The sequence below is a fragment of the Gobius niger genome, assembly GCF_951799975.1.
Source record: "Gobius niger genome assembly, chromosome: 7".
Lineage (NCBI taxonomy): Eukaryota > Metazoa > Chordata > Actinopteri > Gobiiformes > Gobiidae > Gobius > Gobius niger.
In genome coordinates this window covers 24,558,177-24,576,238 of record NC_136858.1, presented here as the reverse complement: position 1 = coordinate 24,576,238, position 18,062 = coordinate 24,558,177, and the positions used below count along the sequence as shown (strand labels likewise).

Genomic DNA, 18,062 nt, shown 5'->3' with positions numbered 1-18,062 from the left:
TTAAAAGTTTCAAATTTAATGAAAACATAGTTTGTTTTTTGGTTTGTTTTTCAAATCGAGTGAAGTGCAGTTATGGTTATTTAAAGGTTTGCTGCCACCTTGTGGCTACATGCAGAAGTGAAAAGCCTTAAAACTGTGACCGTGATCCACTTAACCATATTTCTATGCTCTTAACGACAACCAATTTAACACAGTTTATCTTTAAATATGTGATATATTTTCCGCGTATTAGCTTTCATGTGAGTTATAAGAAAGCCAACGTTGTACAAAACTTGATGCGTCGTCAAACGGAAGTGAAAGTTGAGTTGTTTGTAGTCACCTTGGTAACCGGACGTTAGTTATGCTGTCTCCTCCTGGCGTCTGCTTCAATATTTTTGAATATTTTTGTTGATATTTGCTGCTAAAAACATTGATGTGATGATCTGTGGATAGCAAATAGCACTTTTTTTGTCCACAATTGTTATCCAAAGCAATTGAGATGATTTCTGAAAAGCTTTGTCTCACTCAGGATTATCTTGTATCTCACCAGCAGCTCGTTTGCTGTCAATCTTTCTGTGCAGTAGTAAATGGCAAAGAGATACTCGTTTACTGTCTTGTGGATGTAAGAGAGGTAACAATTAACTGTTGTAACATAGGCCTTATACATATGATTCAAACCATCAAAATCTTTTTGCCCTTTTCCTCTCTAGACCCCGCAGTTGCAATTAATTGGCCACCACAGTGATATTAGTGTTATGACTGTTGGAAGAGACACCAAGCCAGTTCTCTGCTCTGCCTCTGCCGATTACATTATCATCTGGGATATTGAAAGTTGTCAGCAGAAAGCCAGGGAAGGTGAGTCACTAAAATGTGTGAACCACACTGACTGATCATTTGAATATTGGACTTAACTTCATTGTTTAATTTGCACGCTGTTATTTTTCAGGCAAGATAGCAGTTGGAACAATTATTGGGACATTGCTGGGAGAAGTAATTCATCTTTCGTTCTCTGTCTCCAATGACAGAGTTGCTGTGTGTACTGATGATACTGTGCATATACTTAACTCAAAGGTAAGGCTTGGCTTATTAGGCAAAGGATTAGTAACAATAACATTATTTCAAAAATAAATTAATATATCAATATTTGGTTTTGTTTGTTTTTTAATAGAAAGAAGAAACTATTTCTTCTTTAACGGGCCATCTTGGATCATTGACTTCTGCAGAGTTTTGTTCCTGGAATAGTAATATTTTGATTACTACATCAGAGGACCGCACTTTTAAGGCAATCATTTTATTTGGTTTTAATTATTATTATGAATGTGCTTTTAATAATTGCATAATAACAAAAATATTTTTTGCAACAGGTGTGGGATTTACTGACTGAATCAGTGTACTATCAGTCATATGTCCTTTCAGGTTTGTAAATATTTTTTGAAAAGTTGTGTTTCTGAGTTGTGTTTACACAGGGTGTTTTTAAATTATTTTTTAGGTTCTCCATTGATCAGTGTGCTGTTTTTGACACAAATTCAACTGTTTGCTGTCGGATCCCTGGATGGTCAAGTGAGGCATACTATATGGCATCAATCCTCTTATCTAGGTCCATGGATCTAATTCTAATCGAAGTGTTTTTATTCAGGTATGGAGTTTTTCTCTTACCAATGACAAAAGGTGTCGCCTGTTGACCAAAACAGACCTTGAGAAGGAAGAGAAAAGGCATAGAATGCATCAAGATTCTTTGGGGCAACAATCAGGTAAAGAATGTTTCACACACAAAAAAACAAGTGAAGGGTATACACAATCTATCTATTGTGTCTCCAGAGGTTGCAAATCAATGTGCATCAGCAGTAGTGTTGACTGCAAAACCTGTTCTCAAAATGGAGTTGTGTTCTTTATCTGACTCCAATGACAAGAAGTAAGTCCTAACAACCCTTTTTTGTAATGTTTATAGTTTGTTCATGGAATGCATTATTTTGTATTAATATATCAACATATTACATAAACTTACTCTTGATAAGTCGCAATCCGACCAGTAGTGAGAACCACAAAGAAGAGTTTGAATCTCATGCTGGAAAATATGATCCAAAGTGGATCATCACATATTTCCACATTACCAGAGGATGTCTCTAAAATCTTCATGGCCTCTTACGTCAAAGGGTACAATTTAGGCCAAAATGCATAAACTATTTCAGGCTGTCAAAATATACGGACACATACCTGGGAACTAAGCAAGCAATATAATACTGAAAGTACTGAAATATGAGAAAAAACATAACGTTTTGTGAAAAATAAGATTTTTTTATTTATATCAAATTCTACTGCTTGCTGTAACTGATCTTGTGTATGGAAATTGACACTCTGCAGGAAAGTAATAAGCCACACAGAAATGTATTCAGGCTATATCATAAAGTCTGCATACATCACAACATCACAGCAGGTGTTCAGCATGTAGTAAATTATGTTTTAGGTATAAAGTTTTGCTTAATTTTTGATTGTTTATTATCCCTGCAGAAACTCTTGCTGGTTATGTATTGGAAGCACTGTTGGCCTGTACATGTTGGATCTGGCATCTGCAGAACTGATAACAGTGCTCTATTTTAAAGGTGTTTGTGGGTATATTTGTCACGATCTGATACATGTCACGATACTCATGATACGCGATACGTATTGTGATACAAAAACTTATTATGATAAAAACAACTGTCAACTGTCAACAACAACAATCAAATAATTGTTATTTCAGATTACCCCAAGTTGAGCGTCACTATGGCCGGGGCTTACTCCATTTGTGTGAACCAAAATACTAGCTCTGTAAGTTTCAATCTGTATTGTTAGTTATGTTATGTTATATTATATTATGGTTAAACTGTTCTACAATTTCCAACTCTCTATTTTACACTTATATTAAGATCCTGCTGTTGGTGAGCTCTTTGTTTACACCATGTGTGAGCCTGTTGGAGATGAACATATGCGATCTACAAAAGGTCTGGGTTGGAGTCAAAGGTTTTTCTGTGTTTTCATGGTAATGATCGCATTAATACTGTACCAGATTCTGTATTTATTTTAAACTTCAATGGTCACAATGTAGACTAGAAGAAGCCTTGTGCAAATGAAATTAACACTGCTGTTTCCGACTCTTTCTTATTCAGTTCTCCTCCTCTACTGGACTCTCCCTTGAATGCAACATTTAAGAAGGATGGCAAACTTCCTAAAAAAGGTTTGAACACAACACATCAACTGTTGACATGTAGTGTAATGTCAACAAAACTGAAAACTTACTATATGATACATCTTTACTTCAAGACGTTTCTCTCAGTATAAAAGCAAACTCAAGCTTCTAATTCTACCACTTACTATGCATGCAGTAGGCCTGTCACACTTTCCCAGTGAATCATTGAAAATGAATATATTTTATCACATTCAAAACATTTTATTTTTTTAAACTGTCATTGTACAGTTAAAAATACAAAATTATTGCCTAGATATGAAAAATGATTTGTAAAAAGGTTTGTCACAAAGCAAGTTTACAGTATCACTTCGCATGAATGTGCATTGTTGCTCAAGTGGCGATTTGTGGTCACTCGGTGTATCATTTGACTTTTTCCCCATTACGTTTTTTTTCTTTTGCTGGAGTCTTATTCTGTGGTAAGCATCTGGCTCTCGCTGCAAATTTGTGCTGAGGCTGCCAGTCAGAGCCAGACGTTCCACAACTGGAGAGAGGAGCGCTGCCAGGTCGAAGGCTTGTAGGGGATCTTCAGGGAGTCTCTGGGTGCTGCGTGACAGCCATGGAAGACCAGAAACCACAGACAAGCACAGGCCAATCCACAGTGTATAATAGAAAGCAAGTCAACTAGATTATAGGCAAATTAGGCTGTCTACAAAACAACAAGACAGGGATTGTGCCTTGATCCATTCATAATCAGCAAGAGTTAAAGTAGATCAAAACCTTTTTATATTTCTCTTTAGGTAGATTACAGGCTATTTGTACAAATATATTCAATATATGGTTCTTCTTACTTTTTTCTGAATTAACACTAAATCCAAATCAATCATTGGATCACAGTGTGGTGTTTAACTTAAAAAAATAAAATAAATCCTAAATGGCCTGTGAGTATGCAGGATCTTCAACTGCACTCACTGCAAGTTAAAATCAAGGACTGACTAATATCTTTTTCCCACATTCAGTTAATGCACAGATGAAAATATAAGGCTTTATGTATATAATCATTTACTGTACACAGAGTATCAGCAATAATACCTGTCTCGAGACTTGAGTGCTGAATATCCATGTCACTTACATCATACAGGCTTTGTTCATACAGGAGGAATAAAAGATCAATCCTTGGTCTTTAACACAAAAGTAAAGTCATCTGGATACACTAGTGCTCCAAGGTATGGGTATAGTGTCATCACCTCTCATGCTATTAGTCATATGTTTATTGTCACATTTACTATGACACCTGTTCTCTCTTGTTATTATAGAAGAGTCATGTTCACTCCCAAAACAAATGTTAAAAAAAGCCCAGCACCTTCAAAGGCGAACAATACAAAGTAAGAAGTCTCTAAGTGAAAAAATTACTGAAAATTGTCTTATCCTTACTTTTTTATAATGTTTAGGAGTTCCATATTCCAAGATTACCCTGACGATTGCGCGGCACCAAGTGTATCAAAGAAAGAATTTACCACATCAAGCAAACCTGTGTATTGCATAGAATACTCTGGTAAGGCAAAAGCATCTTAAAAAAAAAAACTTTTACATGGTCTTTATTTTTTCACTAGCTTTATAGCTATTCAGTCTATAAATAATGGTAACACCTTATTTTACACTACCCTTGATAACTACCCTATGACTTTTGTTCTATGTAACAATGTGTAATAACAACCTGTGTGCTAGATACATGATGGAATAATGTGTATTAGTGTACTTTGCAGGTACATAATGTAATAAGACGTAAACCCACCCCAACCTTAAAGGGGCTAGATGCAAGTTGGCCATTTTATACTCACTACTGCCACCACAGGCTATACATATAACTGCACCTTCTATATTAAGCGCGTGCATGACGGCAATTTGGACCCGAAGTAACACCTTTTTGAGTGACTGTGCAGGATTTTAAAGGCAAAGGAGCTAATTTTACACATTAGGACATGACTGGAACATGTAAAATAATAATAATATTTTATTTAACATTTTTAACATTTTAAACTCCATATAGTCCCTTTAAGCCCCAACCCTAAAAGTCATATGTCTTATTATATTATGCACCTCCAAAGTACTAATACACATTATTCCATTGTGTATCCACTACATAAATACAAGTTATTACAGATTGTTACAAAGCAGATTACATTGTACTAAATTGTTACCAAAATATTTATTACATTCTGTCTTGTCTTAAACCATAATTTAGCTGTTTGTTTAAATAATTACCAATTAAGGAAAACAAATGCTCAATATCAAGTAACTAACGTTAGTTGTATAATAAAGGCCTGTGTTTCCTCCTCTCTCCCAGGTGACGGAAAACAAGTGCTGTGTGGTCTTGGCGACTGCTCAGTGTTTCTGTGTAAGCCTTCCCTTATGGGCAGCCCAACTGTCTATACAGGTGTGTGAGGTCAACACTGCTGCCCATACCCTGAAACCTCTGAATTTATTTCCTCCACAAGCTATGACTTTTTAAAACATTATTTCTAAAACAGTTGCAAACGATTAAAAAAATAAATAATGTGAGCTATTTCTTACTGAATGATCAATGTGCAACTGTTGACTGAATGGTCCACAAGAGTGCAGCAGAGTTAAGTTGAGCAGATCACTTAACCAAAGGGACTCAATAGAGATGCGCAGTAATGCCCCAAGCCCCAACATTGTTAGTTTATTTCAAATGTTTTTTGCAGGCCATGATAAGGCTGTGAGCAGTGTGAGCTGGAGCCTCAGCAGACAGTGGTGGCTGAGCGCCTCTGAGGACCAGACACTGAGAATTTGGACACACAAGCGCCAAGAGCCGAGTATTATTATGGTAAATGTCCCATGCAGTGTCTCACACACTTGACGTAAGCTACAATTTCATTTTTACTCCATGTGGTTTCTGCCTTTATGTCATCTCTGCTGCACTTTCTATGACTCACAGAGGTATTCTTTGTTTGAAATTGTTCTTATTTAAAAAACTGAAATTGAAAAACATATTAAGGGCTATCATTTTTCCTTCACATAAAAAATTACATCATGAAGTACAAATAACACTTGTTCTCAAACACTGGTCTCTGCCACAGCTTTTGTTTGAAGGTTCTCCTGACCCTGGTTTTAGTGTGAAGCCCTTATGTTACAGTCAAATAACTTGGAGATAAATGTTGTTATGATTATGTCTGCAGGATAACAGGACCTTCTGCAAACCAATCAGAAGTGCCCAGTTTTACTACCTGGACAAATTCGTTCTTGTGGCATCAGGAACCTTGCTCCACATGTACCTGTATGATGTAGACACTCATCAGAATGACATCAAAAGGCAAGTTCACACTTTCAGTTCATTATTAAAAAAAAACATTTGTGAAAAAGACCTTTGTGTGCTGTGCATCTAATTATGAAGCTGAAATTCTTTTTTGGGACATAATCTCTTCTTCTTGTTTGCCACAGGTATCAACAGCATAGTAGTGTCAAACTGGCAACATCATTGTCAATTTCTGCAACCGAGATTACAGCTGTATCTTCAATCAATGACTTTCTATCTTGTATCCTTTGTCAATATAAATGAATCTATTCCAAAATGTTATGGTTTTGTTTTACGTTGTCTCTTCAGTGGACTCACTTCCCCTCTTTCCCCAAGACTTCCATTGTAAAGCAATGTCTGCATTCCAGTCTGTTGTTACACTTTACATCGCTTTACCTTTTTGGTATGCTGTTGCAAATATTCTCTCTTGCATAATCCAGTTTTTTGTCTTAACCTCATACCAGATATAGTTTTGGTGTGTGGATCGGATCGGTCCATCCGGGTATTTGACATGAATAGAGGGGCCAGTGCGGCAAACCTACCTGATGCTCACAATCGAGCAGTACACTGCATTACACAGAACAAGGTAAAGAGAGAAATATTTTACAAGATACAACCAATATATATCCATCGATCCATTTTCTTCTGCTTTATCCGGGGTCGGGTCACATAAGCAGCAGTCTGAGCAGAGATGCTTGAACGCTTTCTCCAGGTCCATAAAGCACATGTGGACTCCAGTGTGCCGCGACCAGGACGAAAACCGCACTGTTCCTCCTTAATCCGAGGTTCGACCAACCGCCGGATCCTCCTCTCCAGCACTCTGGAGTAGACCTTACCAGGGAGGCTAAGGAGTGTGATCCCTCTGTCGTTGGGACACAGCCTATGATCCCTCTTCTTAAAGAGAGGGACCGCCACCCCAGTCTGCCAATCCAGGGACACTGTCCCCGACTGCCATGCGATGTTGCAGAGACGTGTCAGCAAAGACAGTCCGACAACATCCAGAGACTTAAGCTACTCAGGACAGATCTCATCCACTCACGGAGCCCTCCCACCTAGGAGCTTCAGCCTGGGTGATGGGCGAGTCCCCAGTCTCTGCTTCCTAATCGGAAGACGTGATGGTGGGATTGAGGAGATTCTCAAAGTACTCCTTCCACCTCCTGACAACATCTCCAGTGGAGGTCAGCAGCTCCCCACACGCACTGTAGATAGTGTTGGTGAAGCACTGCTTTCCCCCTCCGCCAGGTTCAGGGATTGCCGCTACAGGCACCAGAAACCTTACGGCCACAGATACTAACAGCTGCATCGACAATGGAGAAGTAGAACATGGTCCACTCGGACTCCATGTCTCCAGCCTCCATAGGGATCTGGGAGAAGCTCTTCCGGAGGTGGGAGTTGAAGACCCTGCTGACAGAGGGATCCAATAGACGTTCCCCACAGAGCCTCACAACACGTTTGGGTTTGCGTGGTCTGACCGGCTTCTTCCCCTACCAGGTGGTGATCAGTTGACACCTCAGCCCCTCTCTTCACCCGAGTGTCCCAGACACGCGGCCGGAGATCCAATGACACAACTACAAAGTCAAGCATCGACCTCCGGCCTAGAGTGTTCTGGTGCCACATGCACTTAGGGACACCCTTGTGCACGAACATGGTGTTCGTTATGGACAAACTGTAACTTTCACTGAAGTCCAATAACAGAACACCGCCTGAGTTCAGATCGGGGAGGTCGTTGTTCCCAATCACCCATGGGCCCATAGGCCATGACAACGGTGAGAGACCTGTCCCCGACCCGAAGGCATCGGGAGGCGACCCTCTCATTCACTGGGGTGAACTCCAACAAGTGGCGACTGAGCTCGGGGGCAATAAGCGAATGATGGGCTCGGTGCCCATCATTCGACGACCAACGTTATTCAACGACCCCACCACGTTAAGGTGGCAGTTCCCGGGGCCGAATTAATGTACAATGCACTACATTGTGCACTATCTTTCAGACAATTTGAAGACGTTTAGGCACAATAGTTATGATTGCAAGAACTTTCTTTTTTCATCTTGGCATCATTCTTTATGGTAAAAGTTGACATAACACATGCACAAGTTTTGGGAGTTTCATAAAGAACTGTTCATCTGAGAGAATAAAAGTGTTAGTTTGTGACTTGACTGAAGAAGGGCATGCTTTAATGACACGCTTTAATAACTAGTATCATTTATTTTTATGTTAGTGTTTGAATGGTATTCTCCAGTGCCGCTGGATTAACAGTGCCATACAATATCGTAGAGGTCCCATGTTGGATGATGGCCTTGGAGTTATGCTGTTCCATGATGTACTTGGGTTTTTGTGGCCTCAGTCCCACATCACTGTCTCAGCCCCAATGTGGACCCAATTTGCTGATGTCTAACAAGTAGACTTCCTGGGCTTTTATTCACAGCGGTTATATCAAGAATGTTAGACATATCACTCACAAAATGAAAGCTTCTCAAAGACAGTCTGGTCTTCATTCAGTTATATTATTTTTTTATGAAACTTTCTTGTCACTTGAATTAAACAATTTATACTTCTTGCCCTAGTTCGAATTGTCCAAAACATACATTTAGCCAATAGAGTAACCTCCAAGGGCAAGCTTGCATCTGCTTATCTACCCTCTGTAAAATGTTGTGCAAAACACATTTATTTCTGGTAGATTGTTACCCACAATAATTTTACAGTATCCCATGACACAGAATATTACATAGCTGTAGAATAAAGTCTCAAACAGATGCTTGTCCTGAGGAACCCTGACATAGACTTTATGCACCTGTTCATATTAGCTTGTCCACTCAGTCTCAGCAGCCTGGATTTGCTGTACTCACTGCAGCTAGTGGCATGAATTAAAAGAATTAGCTTTCATAGCTACAATGCACTCTTGCACACAGCATACTAAACTCAGCTCACAGAAGAGCTTGGTTTTTGTCACGGCAGCTTTTGTGTGAGCACTATAAGAGCTGCCTGTGGAGTGTTGTTTCAGCTTAGCTGTTACGTCAGAGCAGGGGTCCTCTGCCTGCAAGCCTGTGGGCATTTGGTTGTGCGAGGGTTAATACCAAAGGATCACAAGGATTGCCCCTGTACACTCATAACATCAGTCTTCCCTCCCTCTGCTCTCTCATCCCGAGGCAGACCAAGCAGCAGAGCCATGGCGTATGAAGCAGCTTTTCCCACTTCAAATTTCCATCGCCTCTCCGGCAAAATCACCTGGAACTCATCAGAGCAGAGAACTTCTCGGAAAATGGAACAAGAAATGCCCTCTTAGACTGCCGTTCTCACACTCCTTAATGGAAACCTAAACAAAAAACAACCTAGCTCCTTCTCTGAAATGCAAACTCAATTATCACATGCAAGGAAACCATATATGTGAAGTTAAACATATCTCAGTTTGGTTTGTAAGCAATGGAAAGCAGTGACACCAATAGACTTAGATCAGAGCAGACGATTTAGGCTGTATTTTACTGTCTCTGTACTGCTCTTAAATTTGACGGTTTCTAATCCTTTTTCCACTTGTGCTGACTAAGCATTTTTGTTTTTTGTCCATTTCACAGGGATCACTGTTCAGCTGTCAGGCTTCTGATTCATACAACCTTTTCCTCACAAGTGCCGTTACAGATGGTATCAAGATCTGGGACCTCAGGACCCTCAGGTCTGTTTCAAAGCCTGCATTTTTAAATGAAAATAATAATGCATTGGTTTAAGCTTTTATCAGCACTCAAAGTGCATTATTCATCCATTTCTCAGCAGTGATGAGCCACAAAATCACGAGCCAATAAAAGAAAGAAAAAATTGGTCAAATTAGGACCAAATGTTTGGTTTGTCATGTCAGAAACATTCCTCATTGTTTGTATCTGCAACAGTAATATTGGGCATCCAGAACAGTGTGCTTAGTGAGTCTTTCTTTAGTTGCTGATATAGATATGGCAGCTCATTCACAGTCTCCTGCATAGAAAAATGTTAATATTGGCTCTGTGGAAGCCATTATTGAGTACCGTATCTTGTCTCTCGGTGAAGCTTCCATGTTTCACTACACATCCCAAACCATGTCAAAGCTTTATTGCTTTCTGATAAATATTTGGTTTCCAGGTCAAATTCTTCTCGTTCTTTTTATCTCAGATGAAACACATTCAATATTCTAATAACATCTGTGTTTAAAGCATTTATTGTACCCTAACTATGTTAAAGGTGAAAATAGCAAAACCTTTGATTCCCAGTTCTTCTCAAACGTTACTGGGGCACTTCCGCTTTTAAATAGCCCTCCAAAGTCTTTTCTATTTCCATTTCATATATTAGCTTGTCATTTGCTACGTTTTAAATGCGCTGTCAGTCATTTTTAAATGTTCATCATATTTCATTGTCCATTTCTCTATATCTCAATCAGCCCTTGCCATCAACACATTTAATTAAAAATAATGGTATTGTGTCCATTCAAATCAGATAAACATGTAACTGGTGTAACTGTTTGTCAAGAAAACAAAATGAGCCTTCAAAACCAGCAGGATGATATAGTGACATATTAATTAGTTGCAGTAATGCATGAAATTCTACAAACAGGGGGATTTAGTTACATTATATTGTCGTTTCCTGCTCAAAAGGATCAGGCCTCGCAACGATGTCTGGATCACTCATCAGATGAATCTTGGATAACACTTACACAAAGAATATGCCCTTTTCCAAATCCCTTAATCAAAACTCAATTTCCATTCTGTCATAGAAGCCATTTATTAAGCACGAGTATCGTTTAGCTGATTTGAATGTTACTATTTTTGTGCTTGGGTGACAGAAACAGCTTTTCGATCCAAGCCTTGTCGTTCACTGAAGTGAAATTCAACCCACTGGAAACAATATCGGCAAGAACAGTACTGTATATTTTTTTTATTTCTTTTTTTTTTATGACAAGGCATCCCCAACGTCCGCTCTCGAGAGCTGTGCAGAGAAACTAGGTATATAATGTTTCTAAATGGAAGCCATTGAATATGACCTACTTTTAGTCTGGCTAATGACATTACCACGTGGATCATGTTGAAGATATGGTTTTACCAGACCCAGCCATGCGTAGGGTTGGCCAACCTGCCACCTCTTATAGGCGTTGTGACACTGTGATGTGGCACTGCGTCTTTACATACTATTCCCCAACATCAAGGCAGTTGCATAAGTTATTCTTATTCCCTGCTCTGGATGCAGTGACCTCAACTGGATACTATTTGGTCAGACTTTCCAAGATTTGTTGCAAAGTAGTTGTTTCTTTCTCCTGTTGAAAGATGAACCGCACCTCTACAGAAAGTGTTGACACAAAGACTAACAGTGCTGCATAAATCTCATCTTTTTTAAGCATTGCATTTTTTATGATCTTTTTCAGGTGTGTGCGGAGATATGAAAACCATGTAAATCGCTGTCACCCCTGCTCTTTAGCTGTTTCACCATGCGGTCGCTACATTGCTACAGGTTCAGAGGATAATTGTGTAAGTGTTTTTAGGCTCTAAACGTTCTTTAAGTTTTTCCATTTACTGTTTCCCCTAAACGCATTGAACTCAACTCTTTTTACAAGCCTATATTTTTATGAATTCAACTCTTCACCACATGCATTTGTATAGCCAATACATACCAATGGTTTTATTAATTATGGGTAAGCAGCACATGGCTGACATTTGAGAGCATCTCTTTTGAGAATGGACATTGCTTCTCGGAAGTTGGGAGCCACACTATATTTATTTGTAGCCGCTTGGAGGTTTCTATAAGCCAGTTGAATTTGTACTTGTCCTAATATATCAAATGATGGAAAAAGCAGTCGAAAAGACCTTCCAAACTCATTTTCCAATCAATGCCAAAGCCAAAGTCAATAGGCAGAGTATTTCATTGTGATATTATGCCGTGTAGGCCGATGAGACTACTTTTCTTTTTTTTTACATTTTTATTATGTGTTTAAAAACTGCAAAAATCTAAGCAATAAAAAGATTGAGATATTTTTACAGGACAGTAACCTCTTTGTGCCAAGTGAGCCTGATTCAAATTAAGGGTTTAAGTTATCTTTAAGGTTTGCTTTTGTATATGCAGTACAGTACAGTTGCAGAAAGGCCAATGATTATCCATAGCAAACCCATGAATGAAAATCCCAATGGTGTCCCATGACAGACAAAAGACACAGATCTCACATGACATTGTATTTTTTTATTTTTTTTATTTTTTTATATAGAAATTGATTCCAAAATAGCTGCAAAAAATCTGATGAGTCGGGATCTGGCAACAAACATCTCACATCTGCTTTTTTCCTGTGCACATAAAACATTTCAATTTAAGAATATGAATTTATTTGAGAATAACCCAACAGTGGAACTTGATGTAGACCAGAGACCTGTGTAAAATCTTCACTGAATTAACAGGCAATTATCACACGCACTCGCACCTCATTTGAAAGTCCCTTAACAGACCTACAGGGGTTCATTAGAAACAAACAGCTACTTCTCTCACAAAGTTATTCATGCTACAGAAGACTTGCTTTTGTGCCACAGGCCTACATGTATGATGTTCGGAGCAGCAGCTACCTCCACAAGCTCCAGAGAGAGTCATCGACGGTGCTCAGCGTGGCCTTCAATCCTTCCACTCCAGAGGTAAAACGTGCATTTACCCACATCACAGCTAAACATCAGCCAAGGTGGCGCATTCTAGCCCTCATGTGGTTTTAACACCTGATATACTTTTAAAGGTCAAAAATTACGTTTCAGAAGGGAATTAGGTGCAATGTTCGAGCAATGTTCGAGGTTTCTCGCTCGATCCTGTCTCTGGTTTCAAACAGTAGTGGTCAGTTGTGTACTTTGTTTTGTTTTTTTTCCTCAAATCAGATAGATACTCGTCGTTCTGCCAGACATCTGAGGCTTAACCAGACTCTTGCTGTCTCCAGGGTTTTCCAGTGTGAATGGTTGCTCCTTGCCACATTTGATAAAGATAAATTTCAATAATGAATGGATTGGTTTTGTGCAATTTTACCGATGGGAAAATGCACAAAAGATCTAAGTGATCCATGTCATTAGAGAAACAATTATGGTCCAGCTCCAACATGGGTGTCCCTCAGCAGCAATCACAGACATTTTAAGATGTCTTTCTTGCTATTTGCTTCACTCCTCGGGGCATTGTCCATCTGCAAAAGCCGTATTTTCAAATGCAACATCTAAGCCTCGAATGTGTCCTTCGAGACGTTTGTTGACTATGTTTTGGATTTGAGGCACATGTTTTAAATCTTCCTGTCCGTCTGTGTATGACCATTCAATGAAACTTTACAGTGATACTTTCAGATTTCCCAGTTTGACAGTGGAAAATGTGATTCATGGCCATTTACCGATCTGCAGAGTCTGATGACACAGTTCATCAGTCAGAGCATGCTCTCCCCGGAGTCCAACTGCTTTGCACATTGTGCATTTGGCTAGGTATCACAATCCACTGGTGTATATGGGAGCTAAAGTAAGTCTAGTGCATGTGCCAATGTAATCCAAGAATTTAATTTACATTAAAACAAACATCAAGACCTCAATATACAGTAAGTATTAACATTTGGGAACGCATTTGAAAGCTCGTGCAGGCCTACAAAGACACATCAGTTTGTGTAAGCGTCATATAATAGTATTAAATATCATGTTACCTTTGATCCTGGTACATATTGCAACATTGCCTGGTGCTTTCTCTGTTGTCTTGAGAGACCCAGATCTATTTAATTCAATCATAGGTGTTTTTCTTCAGACTAGCATGCAACACAAATGTTTTTATTTTCCCCCTTCTCCTGACAAATCATTGTTATTCGACCAGCACACACATTATTGGTCGTAGCTTACGGTTGTGCGTTTTTGTCATTTGTTAGGGGGTAAACAGGGATATCCAGCTTGAGGAGAGCCAGGAGCACAAGCCAAAAAGGTTTCAGTCTGCAGTAGCTAAATGTTTATGTGTTTTTCTGTTTTACAAAAGACAAAAAGACTGACTATTGCCGAAGAAATGGCCACTAAGAAACAGGTTACTGGGTCACAAAGAGAAGTGATTTAACATTCTGCTATTCCTGGAGCAAAAAAGGACTTTTAGTTTTTGAAAGTGATCAAACTGCTTTTGCTATTGAAGGGAAACTCACTAACCCAGCTGCTGCAAGACATGATAGTTTCAAGACACATTCTTTGTAAAGGAAATAGCTATTGAATGTGTTTATATGGGATTCGTATTTCCCATAGTTCGAAACGTTATACCTGTAGATCTCATTCCCTCAGGTTTGTACCTCATTTGCACTTGTATCGAAGTATGTAGGACAGTGCGTGACCGCTTGCTGACACAAACAGCTGTCTTCAGAAGTTCAAATGTTTTCTCATCCTGTCAAAGAGGATGAACAATGAGTGAATCATCCTTCTGGCTTTCTCTCCTGTCCATATGTCGGCATGCGTCAGTTTGGCTCAGTGCGGCCAGGCAGAAAAGTGCAGCTGGACACCCTCTTTTTACATTAGTCTAATTTGTGACCATTTCGAAGTATATTCACACCCTCAGTCCCTTGTACATGTCTCCTCTCTCCTCTTCACTTGGCTCCACAAAGTAAATGTTCAAGAGGCCAGACAGCAAACATACAAGGGACTGAGCCGTCTGATCCAAATGTCACATCAGAGCGAGCCTCCGATCAAGTGGCTCGTGTTCAACGCAGATGGAATGGCAATGAGTGGGAACAGTGGGATTAAGGATCGAGTTGCAAACTCACAAAAGGGGCAATTTTAAGGTATTAAACTTGTTTCCTTTCAGAAGACAGGGTTATGTGTATGTTGATCATGAGAGCAAGTACATGCACGGCAGGAAGACATTATTCTGATGAAATGCATTCATCACAGTGATAGTGCTATAAACTATAGGCATTAGATGAGTAGGGGTATCATTAATTTATTCTTGCGTGAACATCTTTTCCGTGCTGTCCCTCTGCTCAGCTCTGAATGTCTTGGTACGTTTGCCTTCATAAAGTAAAATGACGAGTGATCCTTGGGGCAAAGGGAGCACATTGCTTTGAACTGTTGATTTGTTACTTCTTTCCTAACGGTATCAAGCCAGTTTGTCTGACAATAACTTAGATTATGTAACACATGTGACACCCGGTGCAAGTTCATCTGGTGATTTAAGTCCTTGTACTTCCTTGAAAGTTCCCAAATGTTATCTTCAAGTGTCAGACTTACAAAAAATGCTGACAAACAGATGACTGGGCCATATGCTCTGCTCTGATCATTTTTGTGCCTTTGCCGAGAAATGTGCATAGTTACACAGTAGCATGAGAAATAAACCTTACAGTGAAATATTCTGTTTGTTGTGTTTATACTTTCACACTTGATGCTTAACAAGTGAAGCCAGTGAAGCGAACTCTCTGACCCTTTAAAATTTTAAGTGGTTGTTTGTGCAGCCTAAGGGCAAGCCTTAGACCTTTCAGCCCATTGTTAATTATGGTCGTCAAGATGAAGGTCGGAGTGAAAGCCAGTGGTAAAAACGAGCTGTCAAGCAGTTTGTTTTTGCAAGAAAGATGTAGCTAGACAGCACTAACAGAGATGTACAACCAAGCTTCTCTTTTTGAGTGCATTTTCACTTTTTACTTGGAACCCGTTCCCTTGGTACATTAGGACATTGACTTACCAAGGTAAAGCTCTTGGACAGAATGTCACATTCTGATCCAAAGAGCTAAGATGAAGCTTCAGTGAACAGAAGTGCAACGTCCTTAATTCAACCAAACCCAAACCCACAATTTAAGCTTCCCTTAGTTTTTGGTGTAATTGTCACCAGGGGGATTTGTCCTCTGAATTTAACCTTCCATCACTAGAGCAATCTGTCAGTAGCAGTGCCCGACTACAGAGGAGACCTCAATGGGGACAGTTTTCCAGATCTTGGGCTATTACTGTAAGCAGAGGCAGTATTAGCCTATTGTGCGTGTGCTTTTAATTGTAAGATATATAGTTATCTGTGTAATACTAGTTGCAATTTTATTTGTACAAGTTATAGAATCACTAATAGTATTGGAAGAATTATTGTTTTTCTTTACAGGTAGAATGTGTCCTGAGTGTGCTCAAATGTGCAATTGCATATTTTTTTACTCAAGTAACAGTATTGTGTTTGGAACTGCAATAGATAGATTGCCCCAACAGAAATCCATTAGTTTTGGTTCTCCTTATGTGTCATTATGAACTGGTGTCTCTTCCCTCCCTTCCCAGCATCTATCTGCCTGCTGCAAGCCACGATTTCTATATGGAATATTCTCAGTCCATGGAAAACATATCATTTGCTATTGTTTTATTTTACCTATAAACTTTCTGGGGTAAATGTGTATTTCATTACACTAATAATATATATACAGTATTTTAGAGGAGGTGGGATTAGATAATATATAACTTCATCCTGTCACTTGTTTGACATGTTTAACTTTATAAATGCTCAGTAGTTTGTAGATAGATGGTTTGGGGCAGCTGCAGCGAAGTCAGTAAAGATAGTTTTATGATCTAATCTGAGCTGCTTGATTCTGGCATTGCGTTCTGTATGTGTTATTGAGCAGTTATTAAGGACATCAGGGACTGCAAAAAGTCGCACACCGCTACCGAGTATGAATGACAAGGGATGATCAAGTTGTGGCTGAAAGGACTGAAAATAATATGTTTCCAATTCACATCAACAAACTGGCATAAAACTGTCCTCTTATTGTCTGATTTGAAACCAAATGTGTTTTAGTTTAATAATGTGCACGTTTTTCATGATTGAACTGAGCACTAGACTTTCTTTTGGATTAAACCTCTCAAATATGGCCCTAATGCAGAGCTATTGATTCTGACATTTTTCTCTGGGTGTTTTTCAGCTGCTCACTGGGACACTGGATGGGAAGCTCAGACTGTTTCATCCCAGTACTGGAGCCTGTTCGTCTCCAAGTACAAGTGGTGTTGCATAATACCGCCCATGTCCCGGCTGCATCAAAACAGAGCAGATTCCTTTGTTGGGAGGTATATTTTTATGAAAAATATGCAATGGTTTATGAGAGGTTTGAAAAAATGTGAATGTAGATAATTTAGTCTAGTTAACTTTATGTTGCACTGGACCTGTTTCATTTTACTTAGACTTAAAAGGATAACATGCCACATTAGCAAAATTACAGATAATTACAATCAAAGTCGCCAAAACAATCATTTGCTCACAGATTTATGAGCTTATTCCAGGCAAATTGTGTTTGTTTGGGACATGAAACAGATGTATTTTAGACGTTTTGTACTTGTGATGATGGCTACTTAGCAGCGCCGCTCGGAGGACTATGACATCAGCTGGGTGCAACCTGAGCAGCTGCCAGAGTCACACATGCTACTGTTCACATCCACCCACAACCAGAGAACAGTTGTCCCGAGGCTTTCTCACATTCAAGAAGAAAACCTCTCACCATCTATCACATCAGTGTCTGCTTTAGATGGGAGATTATTCAGTTTTGCACAACAGTAAATATTCCCCATAGACTAGTATGGGTGGAGGTGCTCTGGTAGCTGTCTTTATCCACAGTGTTGTCATTGATCACTGTGTGACGTCATAATCTGTGCACATGTGTGATAAAATTAGAGGTGCTC

General features: G+C 39.3%; 1 protein-coding gene across 1 annotated transcript; it reads left to right on the top strand.

Moving 5' to 3' along the window:
* Positions 1-478: 478 nt before the first annotated feature.
* wdr27 (WD repeat domain 27) lies at positions 479-18,062 on the top strand (the record flags this gene model as incomplete). Its single annotated transcript, XM_079559413.1, has 24 exons — positions 479-610; positions 690-834; positions 926-1,050; positions 1,148-1,261; positions 1,344-1,395; positions 1,469-1,539; positions 1,616-1,730; positions 2,341-2,344; positions 2,488-2,579; positions 2,720-2,787; positions 2,886-2,998; positions 3,126-3,193; positions 4,299-4,368; positions 4,459-4,527; positions 4,594-4,697; positions 5,490-5,579; positions 5,869-5,990; positions 6,343-6,476; positions 6,605-6,699; positions 6,923-7,044; positions 10,026-10,123; positions 11,834-11,936; positions 12,984-13,082; positions 17,312-18,062. 24 exons carry the CDS (start codon positions 479-481, stop codon positions 17,399-17,401), a joined length of 2,295 nt encoding a protein of 764 aa, XP_079415539.1. The 3' UTR covers positions 17,402-18,062.